This window comes from Haliotis rubra, unplaced genomic scaffold (assembly GCF_003918875.1).
Source record: "Haliotis rubra isolate DU_JTF1 unplaced genomic scaffold, ASM391887v1 Scf74, whole genome shotgun sequence".
Lineage (NCBI taxonomy): Eukaryota > Metazoa > Mollusca > Gastropoda > Lepetellida > Haliotidae > Haliotis > Haliotis rubra.
Window position 1 is genome coordinate 124195 of NW_025767457.1, and position 27947 is coordinate 152141.

At 40.5% G+C, this 27947-nt stretch overlaps 2 protein-coding genes across 2 annotated transcripts in view; one reads left to right on the forward strand and one right to left on the reverse strand.

Annotated features, from left to right (window-relative positions):
• Positions 1-1535: 1535 nt before the first annotated feature.
• On the reverse strand, positions 1536-21023 carry LOC124259849 (tRNA methyltransferase 10 homolog A-like). The gene is given in 8 exon segments (XM_046694064.1): positions 1536-2273; positions 2954-2975; positions 2977-3060; positions 4656-4802; positions 5793-5864; positions 14032-14103; positions 14619-14784; positions 20745-21023. Coding segments are annotated over 8 exon segments (960 nt in total). The 5' UTR covers positions 20933-21023; the 3' UTR covers positions 1536-2064.
• A 244-nt stretch (positions 21024-21267) lies between these two features.
• Positions 21268-27947, forward strand: part of LOC124259848 (microsomal triglyceride transfer protein large subunit-like) — a 53079-nt gene continuing 46399 nt past the window's right edge. Inside the window, 2 exon segments of the mRNA XM_046694063.1 lie at positions 21268-21575; positions 26448-26632. Of these exon segments, the coding sequence (XP_046550019.1) occupies positions 21479-21575; positions 26448-26632 (282 nt within the window). The 5' untranslated portion in view covers positions 21268-21478.

Here is a 27947-nt window from a genome sequence, read left to right on the forward strand (position 1 = left end):
CATGGTGGCATGAATTATTGTCATGGCAACATGAGCTATTGCTATGGCAACATGGAGAGATTGTCAGTTTCAAATGGCATCTTGCGACAGTATTATGAAATCTACACTACTCAAAAGTGTTAAGGATCATCCAATTCTTTTATGTACATGTATGTATAGTGATAGTAATACAAAAGAATCAGGTTGTTCTGAACGTGTTTTGAGGGTATAGTAACTTACACTTGTGTTTTGTTTCCAATCACGGAGTGTCATCTTTTGAAGGCTGTAGTACATGTACAGGGACTGTGTATGTTGTCATGTTAGAATAAGCTCAAGCATTGGCTGTGATAGCTTTACAGGGTGAACTGGTCAACGCCACATATTCTGTTCAACACTTTTCATATTCTGAATTCATGTGCGTGCCTCTATTTTTCATATTGTAATATCTATAGCACTTTTGACTTAATTATAGTAGAGACATTTTTGCCACTTTTTATGATAATTCATGTAGCACATAAAAAGTAATCATCCAAAACTGATAATGCTGTTCACATTATCAGTTTTATGCAAGTTACAAAACTGCAAAATAATAAAACACAATATATCACAAGTTTTCATGTTTACCCTCCACCATATTGCACCATTATCTTAAAACTAGTTGTATAAAATTGTGTAAATAGTATTGCCTTGTTCAATCAAAGCCCTGCATTTAGCAGACTCCCCCGTCAGCATGTCCACACCAGACATAGCCTATCTTATGTTAATGTGATTAGTTGTATGGGACATATCATTTCAGAAATACTCGACTGGAGGTAATCATGCTGAGGCCGTTATGCAGTCATTTCATTCCAAAGTCATATTTGCTTGTACATATATGTAAAATTAAGCATAGTTTTAATCAAAATACCACATTAATATTTGACGTGTTTGTGCCACTGTTTGTTCCTATCGTGTCTAACACCAGTGTGTTCCTTCCCTGTGATACTTTTGTACATAAGCAAGTGAGTGAAATAAATCTAACACTGTTGACTGTTGTCTTGTTTTTCATAGCTTTAATCCCATACATCCATCAGAGGTACATATCACAAAGTGAATGTGTGTAAAATCAGGACCGTTCACATCTAAAGTAAACTTTTTTAAAATTAAGATTGAGTTTAATGCCATCAAACTAGCATCAGTCTAATATGAATATCGTCTTGATAATGACAGAGTTGTCTCCCTTATCAAACAGTTCATGTGACTCACCAGGCAGCTGCAAAAAGTCAAGACCATCCCTACAAACCAGTGGTGGACACTATAAGCACTGATGACACAAAGTCAAACTTAACATATGTTATATTTGGGATTACACTTTGTGTAATCATAGCTTTCAGCCGTGGGAGCCGTGACAATTAACACCTATCAAAGGGGTACACAAAGCCCGCAGTCTAAACTACCAGTTGTCCGACTTCCATTTTTGTGGAAGTCGCGGTAGCTGAGCGGGTTAGACGGCTGACTTTGTGTGCTGGCGATTAGGTGCCTGACTCTGAGGGTGTGAGTTCGAATCCCTGATGGGGCTCAACACAAAAAAAGTACTAGAATTTGTACTTTACTAAGAAAGTGTAATCCCAAATATAACATATGTTACATTTGACCACTTTCTAAATGGCATTGTGTAATCAAAGTCAAACTTAGTCTACCCACAGGGCACCTTGACGCACCATCAGCCAGGTCGCGACAATGACACATCAGGTCGACCTCATGGACAAAACATGACAGCCAGGATGATACTCATTAATTGACAACACTCATAAGAAGGGCAACCTTTTTGACCAGTAAACCACCTTCTCGAATACAGATCACATTTGAAAGTCCTCATAACTGAATTAGTGGTTGAAATGTAGAGCCTCATTCTGACATTGATGTCACAATGGCCGAAAAATCAAGCAAGTAATAATAGTGAAATGTGGATTTTTAGAAATATCTGAAGAATAAAATACCCCTATGCACTGCACTATTTGCCTTTTCATACTGCTGTCCATCTCATGAAGGCAAACGGGAGTTTGACGATTTCTTCAAGTTGGCTTGATAGTATCAGTGCCAGTATCAGCTTGTATTCGTATTTATTTGTTTATTTGTTGCATCACTACTGCCTTCATTGTTAACTGTTTCAGCTTTCACACAAAGATCTTTCTTAGGCACATCTTGTGAGTCTTCCTTTTCTTTTTCTTTCAACCCTTTTCTCTGTGGCAGGACTTGGAAAAATGCCTTCTTCCAATCTTTGGTCTCTGTGTACCTCAGGAGGATCTCAAATACTGAAAATACATCCAGGGTCATTAATTCACCATACTTATGTTTCTAGATTTAACAGCAACGTGAACGTGCTGAAGAGTTTCACTATAATGAAATATCTGACAAGAATTACTTCAAGCTTTCTGCCAGCGTAAGCAGACACACTGTTATATACTCATGGAAACAAATAAAGGAACTCATGAAAGCGCAAGTGTTCCTTTATTCTTTTCCAGGTTTCTTCACAAGGTATGGATTGCACTGTGGGTGAAATTCTGGAAATAAATAAAGGAACACTTGTACTTTCATGTGTTCCTTTATTCGTTTCCATGAGTGTATAATTAGAATATAGTGTTTAGAGCAGTGTTACAGCAAACTCACTGACTGACTAACCTATCAGTGGGAGTGATTGATTCAGGTTTAATGCCACTTTGGGACAAATCAAGGATTTGTAAACACGTTCATAAGATCCTGGCATGGGTAAGGAACACAACTATTGAGAGTGAATGCCTTATACTGTGTAAATGACATATACATCTGAATGATGTTTGTTTGTTTATTATTTACGCCACAGTCAGCAATATTCCAGTAATATCATGCTGGCCTTGCTGAAAATATTGAATCTGGACCAGTCACGCCAGTGGTTGATAGCATAAACAACATCTACTGTTCAGGATAATGATATAGTCCAACATGGGAGACTCACCGTGGTTTATGGTAAGGACTTTGGCGGGTCTTCATTTCCACATATTCTGTTATGGGCAGCTGGGCATGACTAACCTCTCTGTCCACTGCAAGCTGGTGACACAAACCCTGGAAATAGGAGTGAGTGAGTGAAACAGCATTCCAGATTGTGCCAGCTTCATGTTAGTAATATGTTTTTTAACAACCATCCATGGGGCGCAGTGGGCGAGCTGGCTAAGGCGCCAGGCAAGTGATCCAGCGAGGTTGAGGTGACGGGATCGAGCCCACCTGTGACCGGGTGTAAAAAACCTTGGAGTCAACATTGTGTGCAGACTCTTTCAGTGTTGTCACAACCCCTTGTGTACAGTACACAACCCTGTGCACTTAAAAGAACCCTTGAATCCGTTGGTATATGACCAGATGGTGGTCACATGAATACGTGCAAACACCTAGTTGTGGGTACAGCAACGTGCAGTAAACTTGGACAAAGTACTGTGACAATGTGTCCCAGTCCACCCAGCTGTGAGTGAGTTGAGTTTTACGCCGCACTCAGCAATATTCCAGCTATATGGCGGCGGTCTGTAAATAATCGAGTCTGGACCAGACAATCGAGTGATCAACGACATGAGCATCAATCTGCACAATTGGTAACCGATGACATGTGTCAACCAAGTCAGCGAGCCTGACCACCCGATCCCATTAGTCGCCTCTTACGACAAGCATAGTGGCCTTTTATGACAAGCATGGATTACTGACGACCAATTCTAACCCGGGACCTTCACGGGTCTCCCAGCTGTGAATGGGTACAAAGCTATGTTCTGTGCAAACTAGGATTCGAACAAAGGATCTTGTCTTGCATTAAGGAAGCAACTCTGCACAGTGAACTGTATGATTTTAGACAAATGGACCAGATTGTCCCAGTATAAGAGGCCAAAACCATTTAATTTATATAATCACTAGTGTGAAATGCATAGGTACATAATGGTTAAAGAGTTGAGCCCTAATCCATGGATCCTTACAGTATAGAGATACGCAACATCTTTGAACACTGCATCCTCAATTATCAAGGGTATTGTATCGCCATTCTATTATTATTTATCTTACCTCACACATAAATGTCGCTTTCTGATTGGCTGAACGCTCTTCTATTATTTTCAATGTACCCCGCTTACAAGCGGGTAACATTTCAATGTATCCCGCTGTCAATAGCAACTCATTCTGTACTTCGTGGTAGTAAATCTTTATCTCGGATAACATTGAATCACTTATGATGTACGGAAATTATCGATGTTTTGCGAATGCAAATCGATGGAAGGGAGATAACTCTAAATCTGTTTTTCTTGTCAGCAAAATCTCACAAATGCTACAAAAAGATTTGTATCCGTGCTGCAAACAATTCAAAATTAACATTAAGGTGTTCGGTAAGATAAATACGTTGTTCACTGGTCCCTCGGGGGGCATGGGTTGATGTACCCTTGATGTTTGTTTATGTTCCCCTTGCCCAAAGTATAATATGCCCCTGGGCCCCGTTCACAAAGCTCTCATAAACCTAAGATCTCGTAAGTTTTCTCGAAGTAATCGTACCTCCTATACTGTAGCATAGGCTTACGACAGTCTTAGCGCTACGATAGCTTTGTGAAACAGGGCCCAGACCTATTCGCTGAAAAAACGTTTCTACTATTTTATTGAATCAGTCAAACAGGAATAATTTAGAAATTGGTCACCTTGTGATGGTTGTGGTCGACCAGTCCCCCGATGATGTACACCTTGTCATCCTCCAGCTCCTGCAGCACATTGGGGGAATCACTGGACAGGTAGACCACATCCCCCTTTGGGAATAGGTCCAGGTAGTTCTCGGTCTTGAAGTACACCTGTTAAAGACAGCTAGCTGTAGACACATCCAGTCAGTTGTCATGCAGTGTTTTTATATCAATATATCCTGATGAACCCAGCTTTGAATGATAAACACCATATAACCTAGGAGAGATTCAAAATCTACAATATAACAGAAACCTGTAACTAGCGAAGTCATGACCGGCCTGAAGCTGAAAGCATGAGCAGTTTTCACAGGATCTGGGGTGGTGGAGTAGCCTAGTGATTAAAGCGGTCGCTCCTTATGCCGAAGGCCCAGGTTCAATTGCCCACATGGGTACCATGTGTGAAGCCCATTTCTGGTGTCCCCCACCGTGATATTGCTGGAATACTGCTGAAAGCGGTGTAAAACTAAACTCACTCACTCACATGGATCTTCACAAGGGTATGAGTGAGTGAGTAAGTTTAGTTTCACGCAGCAATATTCCAACTATATGGCGGCGGTCTGTAAATAATCGAGTCTGGACCAGACAATCCAGTGATCAACAGCATGGGCATCGATCTGCGCAATTGGGAACCGATGACATGTGTCAACCAAGATCCCGTTCGTCGCCTCTTACGACAAGCATGGGTTACTGAAGGTTCATTCTAACCCGGACCTTCACAGGTCACAAGGGTATGATGTCAGGATGAACATATTATCTATTTATACTGAACTGGTACCCATCTAACTACTTAGCACATGCAGTTGTCATGGTCCCACATAAATTCTCATCTAACTCCATCAAGCTTGTGGTATCACTGATCTAGTGTGCTCTGGAATACTCACAGGGAGCACAAAGTTATCTCAAACTACCACTACTGTTTCTTCAATGAAGATTTTCTAGATATTACACCACAACAGCATCATCCTCATCATGTCACATCCACATCATGTATACTAAGTAACATAAGTATGTACAAATTATTTGTTTTCATGAAAAACAGCTAATCAGTCTGATTGCACTAACAGCGACATCATCCTGGCTACAGGAATCCAGTGTACTTACATCCCATCCCTTATAGTCTCCGATCTGATCAAGTCTCTGCAGTGCCTTGCCGTTAATACCACACACGTAGAACTGGAACAACAATCACAACCACCATATCACCTTCTGGTGTGCTAGCCCAAGTCATCTTGGAGGAGGAGTTAGAGGTACACTAAGACTTGTTTGTTTGTTGTTTACACCCCAGACAGTATTCCAGCTACCACAGAGGTGCATCCAGGATTTTATAGAAAGGGGGGATGCACATAAATCATGAAGTCCAAAGGATAGGGATTTTCCTTATGGAAAATGTTTTGGGGGGAGAGGGGGGTTGCACGCAACTACGCATGCACGCACACACTCTTCTGGATCTGCCCCTGTATCAGCGGTCTGCCAAAAATGTAATTTTTAGAGTAAAATTGATATTTTATACTTATCCTGACTCATGCTCTTTTTGCTTGTCTTCTTCTTCTTGCGAACATAGTGGAACACTTGTATCTCCCTAATTGAAGCTCCCTTCAATGTAAAATCACTAATTAGTACACCACGAGTTACCTCCCTTCCACAAGCTCGGGAACGAGGGCGCCACCTCTACCCATGTGCCTCACTCTCTCCTCATATACTGAGCCCAACATTTGAATTTACAGGGAAATCCAAAGTGTTATGTGGGGAGGATGGGAGGAGCTTACCTCATGAGTCAGGATAAGTATAAAATATCAATTTTACTCTAAAATTACATATTTTTCCTTATCCTGACTCATCTCTTTTTGCTTGTAGAATCCCTACGAGGAAAAGGAGGTGGGAATATATAATACTTTGGATTTTAATAATTAGTGATTTGAACTGTGATGATTGTAATAACCCTATGGGAACTTCATAAAGGCACTGAACTGATGAATTCCTGCTGCTCACTTATCAGCTGCCATATAAAGGTTATTACAATGTACTTGACTACAATGTACTTATTATGATAAAGTATATATAACATTAATCCAATGCTTAAGACTAATAGACTTAAGCTTGTTAAGTGCTAGTATAAACTCCTTAGAGTTTGTTAGCTAAATTACTTTAAGATATAAACATAGTACTAAGCTTAAGATATGCTTAAACTTAAGCTAATTATATAATAGCAAAACTCTTTAGAGTTTGTTAGCTAATATACTTATATGATATAAACATAGTGCTGAGCTTAAGATATGAATAAGCTTTGGCTACATATATATAATATGCAAACTCTGTAGAGTTTGTTAGCTAATATATTTTTACAATATGAGTATAGTACTGTGCTTAAGATATAATTAACTTAAGCTACATATACAATAGCCAAAACCTCTGTAGAGTTTATTAGCTAATAGACTTATATTGTAACCATAGTATTAAGCTTAAGATATGATTAGACTTAAGCTAAATGTATATAGCAAAAAACTCCTTAGAGTTTTTTAACTAATATACTTTTTATGTTAAAAACATAGTACTGAGCTTAAGATATGATTAAACTTAAGCTATATATATAAAAGCAAGAAACTCAGTAGAGTTTGTTAGCTAATACATTTTATAATGTAACCATACTGCTTAAGATATGATGAACTTAAGCTAAATATATAATAGCAAAAAAAACCTTTTAGAGTTTTGTTAGCTAATATACTTATATGATATAAATATAGTATTGAGCTTAAGATATGAAGGAAACCAAAGCTACATATATAATAGCAAAAACTCCATTAGAGTTTGTTAGCTAATACATGTTATAATGTAACCATAAAGCTTAAAATATATGATGAAACTTAAGCCAAATATATAATAGCAAAACTCTTTTAGAGTTTGATAGCTAATATACCTATATGATATAAACATAGTACTGCTTTAAGATATGAATAAAGCTTAAGTTACATATATAATAGCAAAAACTCCGTAGAGTTTGTTAGCTAATACATGTTATAATGTAACCATAATGCTTAAGATATGATAAAACTTAAGCCAATTAGGAAAAAGCTCTTTAGAGTTTGTTAGCTAATATATTATATGATATAAACATAGTACTGAGCTTAAGATATGAATAAGCTTAAGCTACCTATATAATAGCAAAAACTCCATAGAGTTTGTAAGCTAATATATTTTTATAATATGTGTATAGGTACTATGCTTAAGATATAATTAACTTAAGCTAGGTATATAATGGCCAAAAACTCTGTAGAGTTTATTAGCTAATGCATTTATAATGCAACCATAGTACTAACGCTTAAGATATGATTAACTTAAGGTAAATATATAATAACAAACTCTGTAGAGTTGTTAACTTATATATTGTATGATGTAATAATCATAGTACTGTGATGATAAAAAGAACTTAAACAAATTATATATAGCATGTAGCTATTTAGGTACTGTTATAAGATAAGTAGAAATCTGTAAGATTGACTTATCTTCTCCGAGAACTGTCAACTGTTGTCTGAGGACCCTGGAACCGAATTGGTGGATACCTGAGGCGTCCTTGGCGGTGATATCTCTCAGATAATGGTTGGCAACCACCATATCGGATCTCCAGAAATAACCCCTCCATAATTTCAAATAACATTTGTAGATCAATTGTAGAAGTTAGCTCTAATATCATGAGTATTAGAAGCTCATGGAGAATTAGGATCGGGTCCATCAGTCTTGTAGGCACATAGTATGACAGTTCTGATCCAGAAGATGGTAGTACATGAGACTTCAGTCTGCGTAACTTGAATATAGAGGAAATAATCTGATGCATTTTTCCCTCCTGTTTGGTTGGTGGAGATAAATTTACAGTGCTCTTGCTGGCCATCATTGATAGAATCATCATTATCATGAAGTCCAAGTATGTCATCCAGGCGTGTTCATAAACCTCACTTGTGAGGTGTTGGAACTATATACAGATCGAAGTTGGGCGTGAAACTTCGTTTTAATCCTCCAATCAGAAAGCTTAAGTAGGTTTACTCACCATCTAGTTGTGTTAGTAGTTTGATGATGAAATTCAGTTGTAGACTGAGGCGGCTGGATTTAGATCCACTTGTATTTCGTCGTCTAGGTAAATTAAGCTCTCCCGAAGTCCTTGGCGATGTAGGTGCACAACCAGGTGTGTCTGTCCCTCGTTGAACTTTATGTAAAAATGCAGCCTGACTGCGGTGCCTCGTCCCTAACTTGACAGGGAGGTCTCTCTAACCTGAAGAAAGCAGCCCAATCATGAAGGTTCAGATTAACTAGCTGGACTGTAAGGAGGCTTGCTTTCGTTCACTGATATATAGTTGTCACTTATGGCGTGGGAGTCTTGAACTGTGAACTAAGACCCGACCTCTCGTGGAGTGCGTTGTCCATCGCATGGTCCAATCAGAACAAGGCATTTTGATTCTGTAGAATACCAGCTGTGATGTCACCGGTGTAGCAGGAAAAAACCTTGTATAAAATCTTGCGTCGTTTATATTAGCATGTCGTCGGTCTTCACGTAGCTTTCGAAGTTACCGAGTGACCCGCGTGTTTGAGGGTTAATGAAAGTAGCGAAACCTCCCGTAGTGAAATACCTCGCTCTGTAATATTAATGCTGGGTAGGTTATTTTCCTGGCTGTCGAGTGAAAGTAACTTCCAGTTTGAATATAATTCCGACTTCCTTATATAAAGGTACAATAAACTTGCAAGTTGTCAGCTTGTAGACTGTATACATGAATGTATCGTCATAATTGTAGAATTAAAAGCTGGAACTTGTTGTACATATTACTTCTCAAAGCGTTGGCGATTATGAGTTATACTTTCGCTGTAACAGGTTGCTGTTCAATTTCGATATTGAATTGTCTGCAGATCTGCGTAATGGTCACGCTTATGTAGATAATCGTATCGTAGTGTGGGATAGCATATTCTAGCAATCTATCACGGAAAGTTGATTTCTGTGAATATCTATGAAGCGTCGTTGACTAATTAATATAGCGGCGTTCTGTGTTGTAAATAGCCTGTGCAATTGTCTTGGCGTGGGCTTATAGGCGGCATATGGCATACAGTTGATAGACACTTTATGCGATGTCTTGAGCGGACTGACGAAAGTAGCTATATATGGCGAGTGGCTAGTATATGGAGACCTTGGAGGATACTTCCTCGGTGAGCGCCGGAGACTTCCGCGAAGCTCTCGAAGTATCCCTTCCTAGATCTTCTGGGTGAAGCAGACTTGGAGCCACTTAGCCTTGGCGACCTTCGAAGGAAGGTCGAGAATCAGAAACCCGATCAGTATATATATATGTAATTTTTAAGAGTAAAAAATTGATGTTTTATACTTATCCTGACTCATGCTTGCTTCGTGAAGCGACCTCTGTGTTCAACAGGATGTGGGGTCGTCGGCGGCTTTCTCCTCCGTGGCGTCCCTTGTAACTGGTGAGGCTCTGGTTCCTTTACGCGGAGGCGGCCTGGGACTTCCTTATCGGAAGTGTCTAGAGTCCGATCAATATATGGCGTTAGCTTCATACAGGGTGTGGTTCTTGCTGGTTCTGCATAAGTAGAGCCGAGTAGATCATCCTATCATCTTCAGAAGTCGTGTCCACGAAATCTGGTGATAAGAATCTCATTGATCGTTCTAGATCTATTAAGGCCAAAAGAACATCACGCCTCTGGCGTTTTGAACTTACATGCCTTTATGGTAGGCTGTGTCCACATTCTGTGGCACCGCGGCAATCCAGGTCGATCGGTAGGGTGGCGGCGTCTGCATTGTCTTCCTTCATCAGGTATGTCTGCGCTGAGTTGCCACTCTTGGGCGGTGAAGATAAATCTAGGTTGTTTACCATCCAATATCTTATCTCAGCGTCTGAGAAGATGATGTCTCCATCATCTTCTGTACCAGCATCGGTGATGAGAGGTTGATGCTCTTCTGATGGTGACCTGTGTGCTGCTATCTCTATGTCGGGTGGCGCTGCCGACTTGTGTGGTGACCTGCCGCGCAGGTGATCGGCGTGGTGATGTGCGTGGAGATCGTCGTGGTGAACGCAGCGTGGAGATCGTCTAGGTGATCTCGCGTCTATGGGATGACCTTGAGTCCGCATCTGAGGATGAGGCCGAGGGCGGTGACGATCTCTCCGTCTTCGCAAAAGCCTTCGCCGAAGACTGTACATCTGGGTCCTTCGTCGGGGTGGTCTGTGACTTCCTTCGAAAGGCTGCTTCGGCTGGTGGCTGCTAAGCTGACTGGGGGTGCCTCTGGGGTGTTGTCTGCGTTGCTCAGGCCCTGGGCTGGCTGCTTCTCCCGTCTGTAGTGGCCCTCCATCATGGTCATGATCTGCGCAACAGCTTCGTCTGGGATGGTCTGCGACGAAGTGGTCGGTGCCCTCTCTGCGATGACAGCTGCTGAGCCCTCAGGGAAGTCGTCTGACATCAGTGTAGAAGACATCAGGCTGCATGGCGATCTCTGCTGATGTCACTGGTAAACTCTTGTGGCGTGCGCCGGGGATGATGATCGGTTGATCATCGTAGAGGCCCAGTTCAGCGGCTGGAACAATCTCGGTTGAGAAAGTCCTAGTAGACTTCGTTGATTTCCCCTCAGAGGTTCGGCGCTGCCCTGGGAGTCGCGAAGTCTGCGTTGAGTGTTGGTAGCGACGGGACCCTCAGGAAGATCATCGAATATCAGCGTTAGTACATCAGGCTGCATGTTGATCTGCGCTGATATCACTGTTGCCGACATCGGTCATTCTTTGATGTACATCAGGTATGATGATCGGCTGATCATCATACAGGCCCAAATCTGCGACGGGAACAATCTGGCTGAGAAAGTTCTAGTAGACCGTTGATTTCCCCTCAGAGGTCGGCGCTGCCCTGGGGGTGTGTGAAGTCTGCGTTGAGATGCAGTAGAAGCCCTCTAGTCTTCGGCTGCGGCGATGGGATGTCTGGGGAAGCAGGGCGGCTTCTTGGAAGCGCCGGACTACATCCCACGCCTCTCCACCACTCTAGCGGAATACCAGGCGGAGAGGGGTCGACCAACAGCAGTAGACTGGCGAGGGTTCAGGTGTATCAGTCATGGCTAGACTCTGCATCACGTGACCTATCTGCTGCGGCGTCTCAAACATAAAGTATTTATTTATTAAAGGCAGAATTGGATAAATTAGTACACTTAACTGCCACGTGAATAAAATGAACATGGCATGGTACAGCTAGGGCATATTAAATGCGGATCAGCAGCAGAATAAAAAGCGTAATCTGCAATAGTACAGAATTTTCATCAACGTAATCCACAGAACAAACATGGCGTCCATTGAATAAACAGTAGAAACCGCGACTAAATATCAATATATAATTGTTGAAGGATACTAGCTAAACCTCTATAGATGTCTATACGAGGTAACTAACTAAATATAATCCAAGGATATAGTGTGTCGGGAGACACAGGCGCTCTCACGTCCAGCTCACTGGGCGAAGAAGGAGAGAGTGAGGCACATGGGTAGAGGTGGCGCCCTCGTTCCCGCGCTTGTGGAAGGGAGGTAACTCGTGGTGTACTAATTAGTGATTTTACATTGAAGGGAGCTTCAATTAGGGAGATACAAGTGTTCCACTATGTTCGCAAGAAGAAGAAGACAAGCAAAAAGAGCATGAGTCAGGATAAGGAAAAATCTGAGGACTGGACCTGATAATGAGCGAGTGAGTGAGTATGGTTTAACGCCGCTTTTAGCAATATTCCAGCAATATCACGGCGGGGACACCAGAAATGGGTTTCACATATTGTACCCATGTGGGGAATCGAACCCGGGTCTTTAGCGTGACGAGCCAACGTTTTAACCACTAGGCTACCCGACCACCCCTGGACCTGATAATCAAGTGATGGACAAAATGAGTACAGATCTTCACATCACATCAGGGACATGATCTCTGGTCCCATTTGTCACCTCTTGCAACAAGCATCGGTTGCTGAAGACCAACTCTTACCCGTACCTGAAGCATTATAGAATATCAATAATATTCAAGTACAAAATGATTCAGGTTCCATCCCTGAACTTCGCATGACATCATGTTAAAATTTTCAAACACATGCATAGAATTGGTCTCCAATAACCTATGTACCGCCTCCGTTGTGTTTTGGTTAGAGCGTCCAAAAGGTCGTGGGTTCGATCCCTGACCACGTCATACCAAAAGACGTTAAAATATGGTACTTGTTGGTCCCTGCCTGGCGCTCGGCATTAATGGGTACAACAAGGAATGGTCGTCTAGAGTAAGTATAATGTGTCTGAGTAGGGTATTCATGCTTCACTGCGGCATGGTATCTCAGTGAGCTAGCACTATAAAACCAGCTTAAGTCTGGCTAGTACAAGCAGCCGCTCATACGCATACATACACATGCATGCACGTCGTCATATAAGCGAAATATTCTCAAGCACGATGTTAAACCCAATTTCTCCTCACCTCACCAATAACCTATGTTTGTCATAAGAGACAGCTTCATGGATCAGGGGGGTGGTGGGGTAGCCTAGTGGTTAAGCGTTGGCTCGTCAAGCCGAAGACCTGGGTTCGAATCCCCACATGGGCACAATGTGTGAAGCCCATTTCTGGTGTCCCCCGCCGTGATGTTGCTGGAATATTGCTTAAAGCGGCGTAAAACCAAACTCAGTCAGTCAGTCATGGATCAGGTGGTCAGACTCTGTGACTTGGTTTAATGAATAGAAATTTTGTAGCTTTGGCTCAACATGGGTTCCATAATCTCTGCTAAAAATCAGTTTTTGAAACCAATTCATCACTTTTGGCTGATTTAAATCACATTGATATTATCACTAATGTTATGGATTCTGCTTGTCTGCACACAGGGTGATATCAATTTGAACATTTTAAATATCATTCCTCATGAGAACATGTTCAGTTGGTTGTACATTTGTGCCATAATTTATGGTTAGGGGGGTGATGATGATTTTTATGGAGAAGCATGTACAATGAGAATGACCCCCCCTAAAATTTATGTACAAATTAAGTGAACCCGCCTGCATGTCATGTACGAAATCAATTCCCCCTCCCCTTCCATAATTTTTTAAGCATAATTAAAAAATGTGGGATCGAACCATATGAGACCTTCCTGCTTGTATTAGCTCCTGAAGCTGGTTTTACGCTCACTTTATTCTGTATAGGCAACATTACGACATTAGAATCTATGTCAAAACGTCACCTATACAGAATAAAGAAGTTGTATATCCATAAAAATAGTTCTAATTCATCATAACATTACCATGAACATAAGTTCTGATCAAGGGATTAGGTTCCTTGATGTCGACACACATGCAACCCTGACAGACTATACCTGAAGTGGGTTGTCCGCTCGTCTGTTGGCAGAGTAGCTATGTTGTATCTGCTGGACCAGATGCCGCACATCCTACAGTAGACCAAATACATATAAAACATTCAGGATAAGTAGATTGTGCAATATTCCATGTCATGGTTTAAACACGTGGCCAATGCTTTCAGCAATATCTTAGCACAATTCACTATGATTGGAGTATGTGCATGGTGCTGAGAAACAAAATGTGGAAGCTGAGGTGGGAGAGTGGGTACAGATATGTACAAAATTGCTGACACCCCCACCCACCTCCCCAGAACAAAATGGGTGACTCCCCGTTAAAATCATCATCACCCCGCTAGCCATATACAATGTATTATGAACGTCTCTTATTGAGAAAGTGCAATTCCAAATATAATACATGTCATTTATAAACATAATCGTGCAAATCAGTATTTGAACTCAAGATCATAAGGTTCTGGTGTTTTCAAGAGATAGATCTCTGCACATAGAGTTATTGCACCTACGTCAATTTGGCCACCAACACTGTCTTCGAGCAAACCTCACTCTACTGGGTGATCAACATTTCAGCAAACTGCCTAATGCCCTACCTTCTCTGTCATGTGTTCGTCGAAGGAGCAGTCTATGACTGCCTTCACTTTACACCGAGAGTTCTGCATGCAGTTCTTCTTCAGGGATTTCCTGGATGGTCCCAGATCCTGCCCTCTCTCTCGAGCATCTTCAAACTTCCGCTTCTTCTTCAACTTGTCCTGTTTTCTGAAACACATGAACATAATCTTGGTTGTACTGTGAATTACAAGAAAAAAACATTTGTGACAACAAATAGTCGAACAAAATCAAAACAAACTCGACACAGTAAAGATTCACAAAACATTTACATCCAATCTCCAAACAAGGGGTAACAGAACTCCATACTATGACAACATTAACATGGGTGTATGTAACATTCAGGCTGTGCTAACTGTAGTTGATCTATGCCAAAGAGGATTATGACAGGGTTGAGGCTAAATTTGAAAACATGGTTTGGGGATCTTGGAGCTCTGAATAACATTGATGGCATATAAAATCAACAACTTACCAGCACTAGATACTTGTGAACTACTGATTGAAGCTGCAGTAAAATCTCTTACAAAGTTTTCTGTGGTATAACTGTGAGAGTGAGTTAGTTTCAACATCTCTTTTTAGACTGAGTGAGTATGGTTTTAGGCTTTTAGCAATATTCCAGCAATATCACAGCGGGGCACACCAGAAATGGGCTTCACACATGGTACCCATGTGAGGAATCGAACTTGGGTCTTCAGTGTGACGGAGGATGCTTTAACCATTAGGCTACCCCATCGCCCCGCTCCCTCTTTTTAGAGTATTCCTTTAATAACAGACACTAATGTGGGATGAGGTGAGGTGAGGTGAAATTGGGTTTAACATCGTGCTTGAGAATATTTCGCTCAAATGACGACGTGCATGGGTGTGTATGTGTATGTGCGGCTGCTTGTACTAGCCCAGACTGAAGCTGGTTTTATAGTGCTAGCCCACTGAGATACCATGCCGCAGTGAAGCATGAATACCCCACTCAGACACATTATACTGACTCTGAGCCGACCAGTCCTTGTTGTACCCATTAATGCCGAGCGCCAGGCAGGGACCAACAAGTACCATATTTTAACGTCTTTTAGTATGACGCGGTCGGGGATCGAACCCGCGACCTTCCGCTCTCTGGGCGGACGCTCTAACCACTACACCACGGAGGCGGTCTTAATGTGGGATGACTGACTGACTGACTGCCGCTTTAAGCAATATTCCAGCAACATCACGGCGGGGGACACCAGAAATGAGCTTCACACATTGTACCCATGTGGGGATTCGAACCCGGGTCTTCGGCGTGACGAGCCAACGCTTTAACCACTAGGCTACCCTACCGCCCTAATGTGGGATGAGAGCGATGTGGGTGCCACCACTTCAGTGAAACCTACAAGCACGTGTATAGTACTGACAAACCAAGGGACATAATCAGGTCAAAGCAGGACTCAAACCCCAATCATAGGTTTCTGGCCTGCTCTGCCAGCAGACTGCAACCCCTTAGAAAACACTAGGCCATCCATGTCTCTTTCTATGGAATAAAATCATGCAGACCTGGTACACTTGATAGAAGTTGGTGTTTACTAAAAAGTGTTTTCACCAGATCAATAAAATGATAATGCTCAGTATTAGAAAAAGGGGTCCACGGGTTGTGTTTATAACATGCACATTTCAAATCTACTAATAATTAATTTCTGCCTCCTTCTTTGGAATAAAAATGTAATTTTTTAAGTAAAATTGATATTTTATACTTATCCTGACTCATGCTTATATGCTTTGCTCCTTCTTCTATGCGAAAGGTAGTGGAACACGTGAATCCCTTGTAGTTCCCTAAAGCGGACGTAAAAGTTCACTCACCCACGAGTTGCCTCCCTTTTCCCGCGCAAAAAGTCATGTGACCTGCCATGCTTGTCACTCTCTCCTGAATAAGCCCTAGCACCTGGGTTTGCTGTGAAACCCGAAGTGTCTTCAGCGGGGAGGTTGGGAGGGTTTGACCTCATGAGTCAGGATAAGTATAAAATATCAATTTTACTTTAAAAATTACATATTTTTCCTTATCCTGACTCATGCTTATATGCTTCCAGAATCCGACGGAATCGGTGGTGGGTCAAGCCACTTCGTGGATTCATCAGCTGTCCTTAGATACGTCCTGTATCCCCCATGGGAACTGCATAACGACACTTCCTAGATCCTATTCTTCCTACTTCCATTGTCAATTAGGGGGGACCACATCTTGTCTTACTTCTCTCTCAGACAAGTGAATCTCATAGAGTCATGTGGATATTAGATATACTAGTATCTTCTTTTTACTAGTTATCTATAAACAACTCATAGATTATGATCACATCGTTACCATAAATGAGTTGCGACCCCTTAACGTACAGGTAAGATTGTTACCCATACAGAGTCTTAATCACTCATGCTAGTCTGGTCTTAGACGGTGTGCATAGATTTTCAAACCATAACTCTTCAGAGTGAGGGTTATCAACAAGTCAACGTGATAAAGGGTGAGATTTCCAACTCAGCACCTTTGTGGAACCGTTAGTTGTTGTGCTACAACAAGTGGCCCAAACTGGTGAATGCCGGAGACGTCTTCAGTGGCTTTGTCTCTGAGGTAGTGGTTGGCAAACACTCTGTCTGTCTTCCAAAAGCAGCCCTCCATTATTGATGATATTGAGCAGTTTCCATGCAGAGCAAGAGTGGATGCCAGTGCTCTGACTTCATGTGGATTGGAGGCTCTTGGAGGATCTAGCCCTGCTGCTTTATAGGCCCTCAGTATAACGGCTCTCATCCAAAATGACATTGTCGTTCTTGAGACTTCCGTAAGACGCGTCTCTGGTGACAAGGGGATGAATAGGCGCTTGAATTTTCTTCTCCTTGTTTTAGTCTTTTGGAAATATATTTTTAGGGCTCTGACAGGACACAAGGATAAGTCCTGGGTGTCCTCTGCTCCGAGGATCGTAGATAGCGCTGGGACGTGGAACTGTCTGTTCGGCTGGCCAGGGAACTGATTCTTTGCAATAAAGTCCCATCTAAGTCCTAGATGTACTGCAGCACGGTCTCCCGTGTCGAATCTAGTTCGTCCAAAGTCCAGCGCATGTATTTCAGACAGCCGAGCTGCCATGGCTAAGGCGAGGAGGAACAGAGTTTTCTGTGTGAGTAGCTCGAAGGTCGTCTACTCTAGTGATTCGTAAGCATCACTCATGAGATGTTGTAGAACTATGTTCAGATCCCAGGCTGGTGCTCTGAATTTCTTCTGCTGGTCTTCCAGCTTGAAGGATCGTAGTAGAGCAAGTAGTTCTGGCACTTTCGTCACTTTGATGCCCGTCTTTATGGTAACGACTGTACTGATAGCTGCCAGGTATGTAGATAGTGTCGAACCTGTCAGACACCTCATATATCTAAGAGTACATAGATATTCCGCCACTTGAGGGTGTGTTGCTTTTTCATTGCTGTGAGCCTTTCCGCACTGCATATTGTTCAAATCTCCTCCACTTGTCATCGTACAAGTTGCGAGTTGATCTACGTAGAGCTAGAGTTACTGCTTTTGCTGCTCTGGCGGAGTACCCTCTTTTCTTCAAGCAAGTCTTGATACGGTCCATACGTGTAGCTGGAACACTAGTGGGTTTCCGTGCACTTGCTTGGTGTGAGGATGTATGAGTAGGTTCGGCCACTCTGGTAGTTTCAGGGTTGGACTTCCGAGTTCTTGTACTAGATCTGGGAACCAGACTCTCGCTGGCCAGTATGGCACGACCAAAGTCAGTTGTAGTGCTTGGGTCTGCCTGATCTTCAATAATACTTGCAATAGTAGAATCGGAGGTGGAAATGCGTATGTGGTTAGACCTTCCCATGACATGTTCAGTGCATCTGTTGCCCAGACTTGGGGATCTGGTAATGGTGAGACGAATGTCTCTGTAGTTGTTTGTTGAACCTTGTGGCGAACAGGTCTATGGAGGGAGATCCTATTTCCCTTATGATGAGCCGGAACGCCTCTGGGTGGAGAATCCATTCGGTGGGTGACGGATGAAGTGGGCGAGATAGAACGTCTGCTAGTACATTCTTGGCTCCTGGAATGTGACATGCCTTTAGCCAGATGTTTAATTTGTCTATGATGTTAAACAACTGGAATGTGAGCTGGAGTAGGCTTGGTGATCTTGTTGATCCCTGCCGATTTATGTAGAACACCACTGTTGAGTTGTCCGTGTGGACCGTCAGTATACGGTTTGACCAGTATGCTCGACTAGTGTTGAATGGCATTGATCACAGCTTTCATCTCCAGTTGGTTGATGTGAAGATGTTGTTCTTGTTTCGACCAGTTCCCTGATGCCACTTCGTTGTCGAGATGCGCTCCCCATCCTTGTAGTGAGGTATCTATGTAGAGGTGTGTGTCGCAAGCCAGTGTAATAGGCCAAACTTTCCCCCTGGCCAAACCTTCCCCGGGGAAACTTTGGCCTAGGACAAACTTTCCCCAGGGAAACTTTAGCCTAGTCCAAACTTCCCCCTAGGCTAAATCTTCCCAGGAGAAAGTTTGTCCTAGGCCAAATTTTCCCCACCCTTGAATCAACTTTAAATGCTACTTGTTTCCCATCTTTGTTCTTATATCAAAAGGGGGAGATTCTGGCCTAGCTAGGCTATTTCTTCCCCAACTTTGTTTTCATGTTTATGTTTGTCTTGAAAAAGTCAGAAACGAAAACAAGACACAGCTATTTACGTGAACACATTGATAAGATATTCATGTTGATGTCAAGTTCCATTAACAATTTACAGGTCATCTTCATCTTAATATATAACATGTACATGGTTCCCATTTTGTTTCAATACCCTTCTATAAGGTGAGATTAAAAAGAAAAGCAAGCATAAAAGCAAAGATATTATATCATTACTATTGTTTTATATTATCATTTACTTATTTTTCTATATAATAATTTACTTATCCCCACTTACTCAAAACTGGCTTATGTCAAAATCATTACTATATTCGAAACTTTAACTAAATACCCAGTTTTTACTTTGATGTCCAAATCTATTCAAAATTTTATTTCCTCACTCATGGCTTTAAATACGGCATCCATGTCAGCGGCATCAACTTAACAGTTGGAAGCAGATGTAAACATCAACACAACAACAACTCAACACAATATCTGTATCAAATGCTGTATCATCTATCATTCCACTATATTGCCTGTTCTATATTCAAAAGACAAGGTTTGATAAGGTGTATACTTGGCCCATGGATATCTGAATCATATTTCATTCACCCAAAGTGATTATGGCTTAGTAAACAAGCTTATGTGAATAATGTTCCATTACATTTATACATAAATACAACAGATATTAGATAATAAACAGCATGATAACAGAGCAAGCAACCTGTGTATATTACATCTTATTTACCCATCAAATGTGCGATTATTGTTTACATCTTATGGTGGACAGATGAAGAACTAAGGCAATGTGTCTTTATAGGAATGGCGGCAGGAGCAGGATAGATTTAGAGATACTAGTATATGGTTTTATGTCGAATTTAACTGATCTCAATTCATTTATGAATGGAAGGGACCAGGATTAGTTAAATAAATAGCTTAACGTTTGTTAACAAGCTCTTTTATAAACACATCTCACCACCACCCGTCCACCGTCCTTCCTACACATCCCCTTACAGTTGTCACACGTAAACAATCTTCAGACAGCTTTTATTTAGAGTGTGTTTACATTATCAGTAATACGACCAAACCAGAAGTTGACCAGTGGATATTTTTATCACAGCAAGTCGAAAATTAATGTGAAAACAACGAATGTGGGGAATCAAACCCAGATCTTCAGAGCAACGAGTGAACACGTAAACCACTAGGCTTCTCCACCACCCCTAGTAACAAAAGCACGAAGTGGTTAAGTGGGATTGCTCTAGATAAGTGTCCCTATAAATGTACATAGATGGTTGCTCCTGAAGCTAACTGCCCACATTGATCTACACATGTCTTCATTTCACCTTATTTCATCATAGTCAGTTACACCAGTCGTCGGTTATGTTTCATATGTTAAAATATGTTTACAATTAATAAAATGGGCGTTTGGAACCGGCCTTTTAAACCCATCTATGGTCTGTGTCAGAAGACATTAAACACATGTTAATCTGACACCTTTTCAAACTTTTTGTTTCTTCCCATCGTTTGTGTTTTAGTAGTCGTTTCCTCGCCCTCTTTGATAAGCCCTTCATTTTCTCGTCTTCATCTGAACAACCGGGGCTTTCACGTTCATCTTCGGATGTGGAACACTCTACATTGTCTTTTACCACACTCCCGACTTCTCGTTTGTCGGTTTCACTCATGATGACAGACAGGTAGTTACATCAATATTGTAAAAAAATCGTTCTTCAAACACAACATCAACAACTTCCATGCGCACCGTGGACGCAGACATCTTGCATCCCGCGTGTTCTCGTGAGATCAACTTGCGTCGTCTGCTATTGCCAAAAGTTTTACATTACAACACTGATTGCAACAGTAGCTGTTATTCCACGGTTTTAATACATATTCAGACAGGAACGTTATGTAACATATGGTAAAGAAAATAAATGTCTACAAAAAATAATTTAAAGTGAACGTTTAAACATATGGGGGAGTAGAGTTAACTCTAACAAGATCTAATGTGTATGCAGAGGACGGGAGTTTCTGGAACACAGGAACTCGAAATCAAGGAAGTGGTTACAGATGGAGCTAAAACAATCGGGTCATCAGCTGGACCCTCGTTACGCCATACTGCATAATAATCCATAACCAAAGCATCCCGCAATCAGAGACAAAGGGTTAGCAAGATATCATTGAATAGCTGGACTTTGTCCACAGAGGCCGTAGGTCCGGAGTCAGGGAGTTACATGCGTACAACTTGGCGACCTTTCCCCAGCATCATGAACCGGTCACAGTTGTGCCTCTCGCCGGCTCTGCTTCTTGTCATATTTACCATCATACAAAGTAAGTTTTGACTGAGGTTTATCTGGCATAAGTTGATGTAGTGCATGTGTCCCGGGTGATGTTTAACCATATCATGTTTCTGTGAATGTGGACGAAGAAAACCATGCTTTAGTGTGCCTCGCTGACGTGGCCGGCGAAACTTGTTGATATTTCATCAGTTTCGGTTGAAATGATCATGCTGTGTCCCTAACCGTAAATCTTTGTGTTCCGTTGATGCGATCACACGCTGAGAATTCTGACGTCAGATGCACCATCATCACTGACACCAGACCGGATGAACTGACATTAAATGGATAATTCATACCTTACCGATACGATTTCGAGTAGTTCCAACCAAAGTAGATGAAGAGGGTTTACTTGTTTCTATCATGTAAAAGAAAAACCTAACTTAATGACTGAGTGCCTATCAGCTCCTGATGCAGATACACTGTCAGAAAAATTAGAACCTAATGCTTTGTGCATTAATTCTTTTATAGAACGTTCAATGTCAGTACAGAGGTATACGTTCTCTGGTCAGAATCAGTAGGGATGGACCTACTTCTGCTATTCAGACACGAAGCAATATTTACAATAGTGCAGTGAGTCTGAAACAAATTGGTAGATTGAGTGGTTATTGCTGCTGATAATAAATCTATGTAAGCACAAAAATCTTTGAAATCACAATGTTACTAAACCAAACCAAACTTTTCTAGACCCTGGCTTCAGACTTTTGGCAAAAGTTACAGACTGAGATATGGTCTCTATTGGGTTATAAAATTGCTCTTTCTATACAGAATAATTATCTGTAAGTGTTAAACATAAACTATTACTTTGGTGTTGCTTTAAAGAGCCCTACATCATTATATTCTTGTTAAGGGTAAACACAAAATGTTGCTTTAAAGACTACTAAATCATTATATTCTTGTTAAGGTTAAACATAAAAAGTTACTTTAAAGAGTACTAAATCAATACATTCTTGTAAATCGCTAAATAAATATACCTATGAGATATATACATTAGTTTATTCAGTACTCTTTTTGAAATGGGAAATGAATTTTTCCCACACTGCATCTGACCTATGAGGACTGTTGTGAATGTTTTGTCAGCTGTGTTTTGAGTCACTGTAATGTGTTGACAAGCATGAATGTCAGAAGTCCACAAGCATCTCAAATGATTTGGTTAATCGTAATAACACTTCTCTAAATGCAATGATACAAAAGCGTACCTTGTTTACCTATTACAGAAAGTTGTTTTGAAATCTGAACTATTCACACAGGTAACTTAATTTTGAATTTTGGTTGTTGCACGCTGAAATGGTGTCATTGGATGTATCATATCCTATGTATCATAATTTGGTAGTTTTGTATTTAAAAGGTCATTTTGTATTGTCATTTAGTATCCATTAATCCTTTAGAAGACATGGATTTCTCTCCAGTTATTTAGTATAACTATAAGCATGATAAGTCTTTTCCATTAGCACCTGTTTACTTGAAGAATGATGACAATTTTTATGGATATACAACTTCTTTTATTCTAACATATGTATTATTTGAGATTACTCTTTTTCAGTAAAGTAAAAATTCTAGTACATTTTGGGTTGAGTCCCATCCGGGATTCAAACCCTCAGAGTCAGGCATCTAATTGCCAGCACACAAAGCCACCCCTGCTTCTTCTTTTATTTTGTGAATAAGTGTCATCACTTGCTTGACAACGACATTAGAATCTATGTCATAAGGTCGCCCTTCACAGAATAAAAGAAGTTGTATATCCATAAAATTGTCATCATTCTTCATCAACTCAACTTCTAAAATGCCCATCAAAGAAGACCTGTTTACTTTCATTGTATTCTGTGTGTTTCGCATAACAGTAACATTAAGCATAAATTGAAGTTGATACTTCAATTAACATATTTTAAGTTAACACTGAACTATATCTGTAAGAAGTGATTAGAACAAGTAAATATGAGATAAGAAATGACACCTTCAAATGAATAAATGATTATATACCAGTATTGTTGTTTTCAGCAAAAATAAAACGGAAGTAAAAATTTTGATATTATTTATCATTATTTGCTGACTCAGATGCTCAGTAGATTGAAGATAACCTCTGCACTTGGAACAAAGAGTAAATGTCATCATGGTCAATGTCATTATCTGCCATATCATTGGTTATGACCAAGGCCTATAACACAATGGAGGCGTATCACACGTGTAACTATGCAATACGCTGTCCACTGACTTGTCACCACGTTAGATAGAGGAATTTGATAACACAGGGATAAAATGATTAACGGACAGTCACAAACATTTTATGTATTATCAGTTGGAGCTTGTGGAGTAAATGTTGTGTCTAGATGCAAGCTTTGTAATAAATTCAAGAAGAGACTATGTATTGTCAAAGTGACATTTACCTCCTCTTCGTGTCACTCTTAGCAGGTATGGTACCAACTGTTTTATTACATGATATGGAAATGATTCTTTGTCATAAACATGTTCATTCAGTTAGTAGCAGCATAATAATTTTGTAGGAGTACTTGGACAATGACATGCTCATACAATGGCCTTCTTGAAACAATGTGTAAACTTTGCTCCATCTTATAGATAAGTGTGTGTAAAGACAAGGGTTATCCACCACAGGAGACATGGTGTATCTGTGTAGCTGTCATGTGTCACGATGTATATGTACATGCCAATAGGATGATTTCATCATGTTTTGATTGTCAGCAATTTTCCTTGAAACAGGATGAGCCTGCTTGAAAGCAATCCAAAAGCATAATTTCATTTGATTGTGTTTTCCTTGGAGACAGTTTCAGCCTGCTTGAATGATTTCAAATATATATTTGTCCAGTATTTCATTAAGATTATTAACTAAATGCCCAATGGAAAATTTTGGAAAAAGATTAGTTTCTTCAAATTGCAATGTGCAGCCAAAGTGGTTGTTTTCACCACTTCAGCAGTATTTTAAACTTCAGTGTATTCAATAATGTGAAAATGGGTTATACATTTTCCTGTTTCTTGTTCCTGTCACAGTCACATAAATAATCAGCTGTTCAAGGCTGTAAGATTAGCTACTAATAGCATGGTTACTATAGCAGGATTAGGGAAATGTTTCATTTCAGTGTGTGAATATTTGCCATCATTTCCTGCAAATTTGGGGCTTAACTAACATCATCCTCTTAGGACATCTGTATACAGTAAACTACACTAGTGAGTGAGTGAGTTTAGTTTTACGCCACACTCAGCAATATTCCAGCTATATGGCAGCGGTCTGTAAATAATCGAGTCTGGACCAGACAATCCAGTGATCAACAGCATGAGTATTGATCTGTGCAAATGGGTACCGATGACATGTGTCAACCAAGTCAGCGAGCCTGATCACCCGATTCCGTTAGTCGCCTCTTACGATAAGCATGGGTTACTGAAGATCAATAATATAACCCGGACCTTCACAGGTCAAACTAAACTACATTAGTAATGCATATAGTTATAACAAACTGATAGATAGTGGTCCCTTTGAGTTCATATACCATTGTTTGTTGTAATTCAGGGGAGGCGTTTAAAGGAATATGTGCGACTGTTTGTAAATTATTAATCAATTAATGATTGTAGTGAAAGTTATAAACCATCATTGTTCTTTACCATCAACACATGACCAAACAGGAAAGTTGGTGGTTTAATCCCCTGGCTGATTCAGACTAAAAGACATTAAACGTGGTGTAATCTAAAACACAATGGTAAGCCCATACACAAGGTGTTTTTTAGCTGATCATAGAACTGTAAGACTTTAACTTTAGGACTCCATTTCAACCTAAATAGATATGCCTTAATGTTACCAAGGTAATGCATGGATTGATAGTGTCAATTTTTGTCATGAACATGGGCAGACGTTAGTGCTTGACTGCAAACACAGACATTCATATCACAGTACAAGAACAGGTCCAATGCAAACACAGACATTCATATCACAGTGCAAGAAAAGGACCACTGCAATCACAGACATTCATATCACAGTACAAGAACAGGTCCAATGCAAACACAGACATTCATATCACAGTACAAGAAAAGGACCACTGCAAACACAGACATTCATATCACAGTACAAGAACAGGTCCAATGCAAACACAGACATTCATATCACAGTACAAGAAAAGGACCACTGCAAACACAGACATTCATATCACAGTACAAGAACAGGACCACTGCAAACACAGACATTCATATCACAGTACAAGAACAGGACCACTGCAAACACTGACATTTATATCACAGTACAAGAACAGGACCACTGCAAACACAGACATCATAACACAGTACAAGAACAGGACCACTGCAAACACAGACATTCAAATCACAGTACAAGAACAGGACCACTGCAAACACAGACATTCATACAATAATACAAAATCTAGCCCACATTCAATATAACTGGTGTTTAAGTGTGCTTTAAAGTGTTATGGTGTATAGTTTTCCAGAATTTATTTTTATATTATCAGGGTTCGAAATACTCCATATATTAGTGTGCCATTACCAGGCACGGTAAATATTGAAATGGCATGGTTAAAAAATGTTCTCGGTGCCCTTATGACATGCCTATTTTTTTAGAGACATAACTCACCTTTAATCGTTTATTCCCCCAAACAATTATTTCTTTCCAAATTGAATAATGCCATACATATCTAAATGCTCATAAACCCATTTCTTTCTTTAACAATAAGTTCAAAATGATCATCATCATTGTCATTTATTCTAAAAACAAGTGGGCACACTTAATTTCTGAAAGACACGGTTAAAATATTTGTCTGGTGCCCTAAGACACACTTACAAAAAAGATTTTTTATCCCTGATTATGCTCATATTCAGACTGTCAACTTAGATTTTCACTATTTCTATTTAGTTTCTGCCCTGAAGTATGAGACTGGAAAGACGTACAAGTATTCGTACAGCACATCAGTGTTGTTTAACGACCTGGACAGTCGCAAGGCGACCAAGGCTCAGAGGGACACAGGAGTACATCTCTCCCTGGGCCTGGACATCACACCCCTGTTGCAGGAGGATGAGTCACAGCTGTTCAAGTTGAAGGTGGGTTACATATTCAGCATGTTTAGTATTGCATGTATGGATAAGGGACAATTCTAGGATGTAGGAATTGGAGGCATGTGTTTTTTTAATATTTATGTGAGAAAATAGTTTTTGCTTTGCATTTTATGAATATCTTTAACATAAATGTTTGTGAATTATTAAAATCATGTATGCCTACATCCAGCAAAATTATGTCTTGGAGCAGTGACCAAGAAATATAATAAAATTTAATAAAACTTCCAATCAACTTCGTGTTTGCTAAGTTTACAGTTATTTCGTTCTCATTAAGTCATAAGGGTGGTGCGGTAGCCTAGTGGTTAAAGCGTTCGCTCGTCACGCCGAAGACCCGTGTTCGATTCCCACATGGGTACAATGTGTGAAGCCCATTTCTGGTGTCCCCTGCCGTGATATAGCTGGAATATTGTTAAAAGCGGCGTAAAACTGAACTCACTCACTCACTCATTAAGTCATGGTATTATTATACATGACACACTTTTTTATGGATAATAACTTCTTTTTATTCTTTATACTTTATATAGTAATGGGACTATGCTGTTGAAGTGTTCTTGCACTGGTAGATTCATATATTATCATATGACCTGAGCCAAATTCCCCCTTTAACTTATGAAACCATTTAATGAGAGGAGAGATGTTTTTGTGAGAGTCATAGTCTGTCATATATACCCAGAAACAAACAGTAAGTAAAATATAGTGTGAAGTCGCAGCAAATTTGTAATACATTGATGCAGTATTTCAAGACTTTGAGGTGAGGTGAGGTGAAATTGGGTTTAACGTCGTGCTTGAGAATATTTCGCTCATATGACGACGTGCATGTGTATGTATGTATGTGCGGCTGCTTGTACTAGCCCAGACCTAAGCTGGTTTTATAGTGCTAGCCCACTGAGATACCATGCCGTAGTGAAGCAGGAATACCCCACTCAGACACATTATATTGACTCTGAGCCGACCAGTCCTTGTTGTACCCATTAATGCCGAGCGCCAGGCAGGGACCAACAAGTACCATATTTTAACGTCTTTTAGTATGAAGCAGTCGGGGGTCGAACCCGCGACCTTCCGCTCTCCGGGCGGACGCTCTAACCACTACACCACGGAGGCGGTCTCAAGACTTTGAACATGATTGATTAGTTATATACTTGATGGGAGTAACTTTACATTGTAATACCCAAAAATATTGACAAAGTCCCCATTACAATCCGACGCGCAAGAATCTGTTACATTTAGTGACATGTAAGAAATCTCAAGACAGGACAAGAAACCTGACAAGTCCTGTGTACTTTTGAAAGGGTTTTATCTC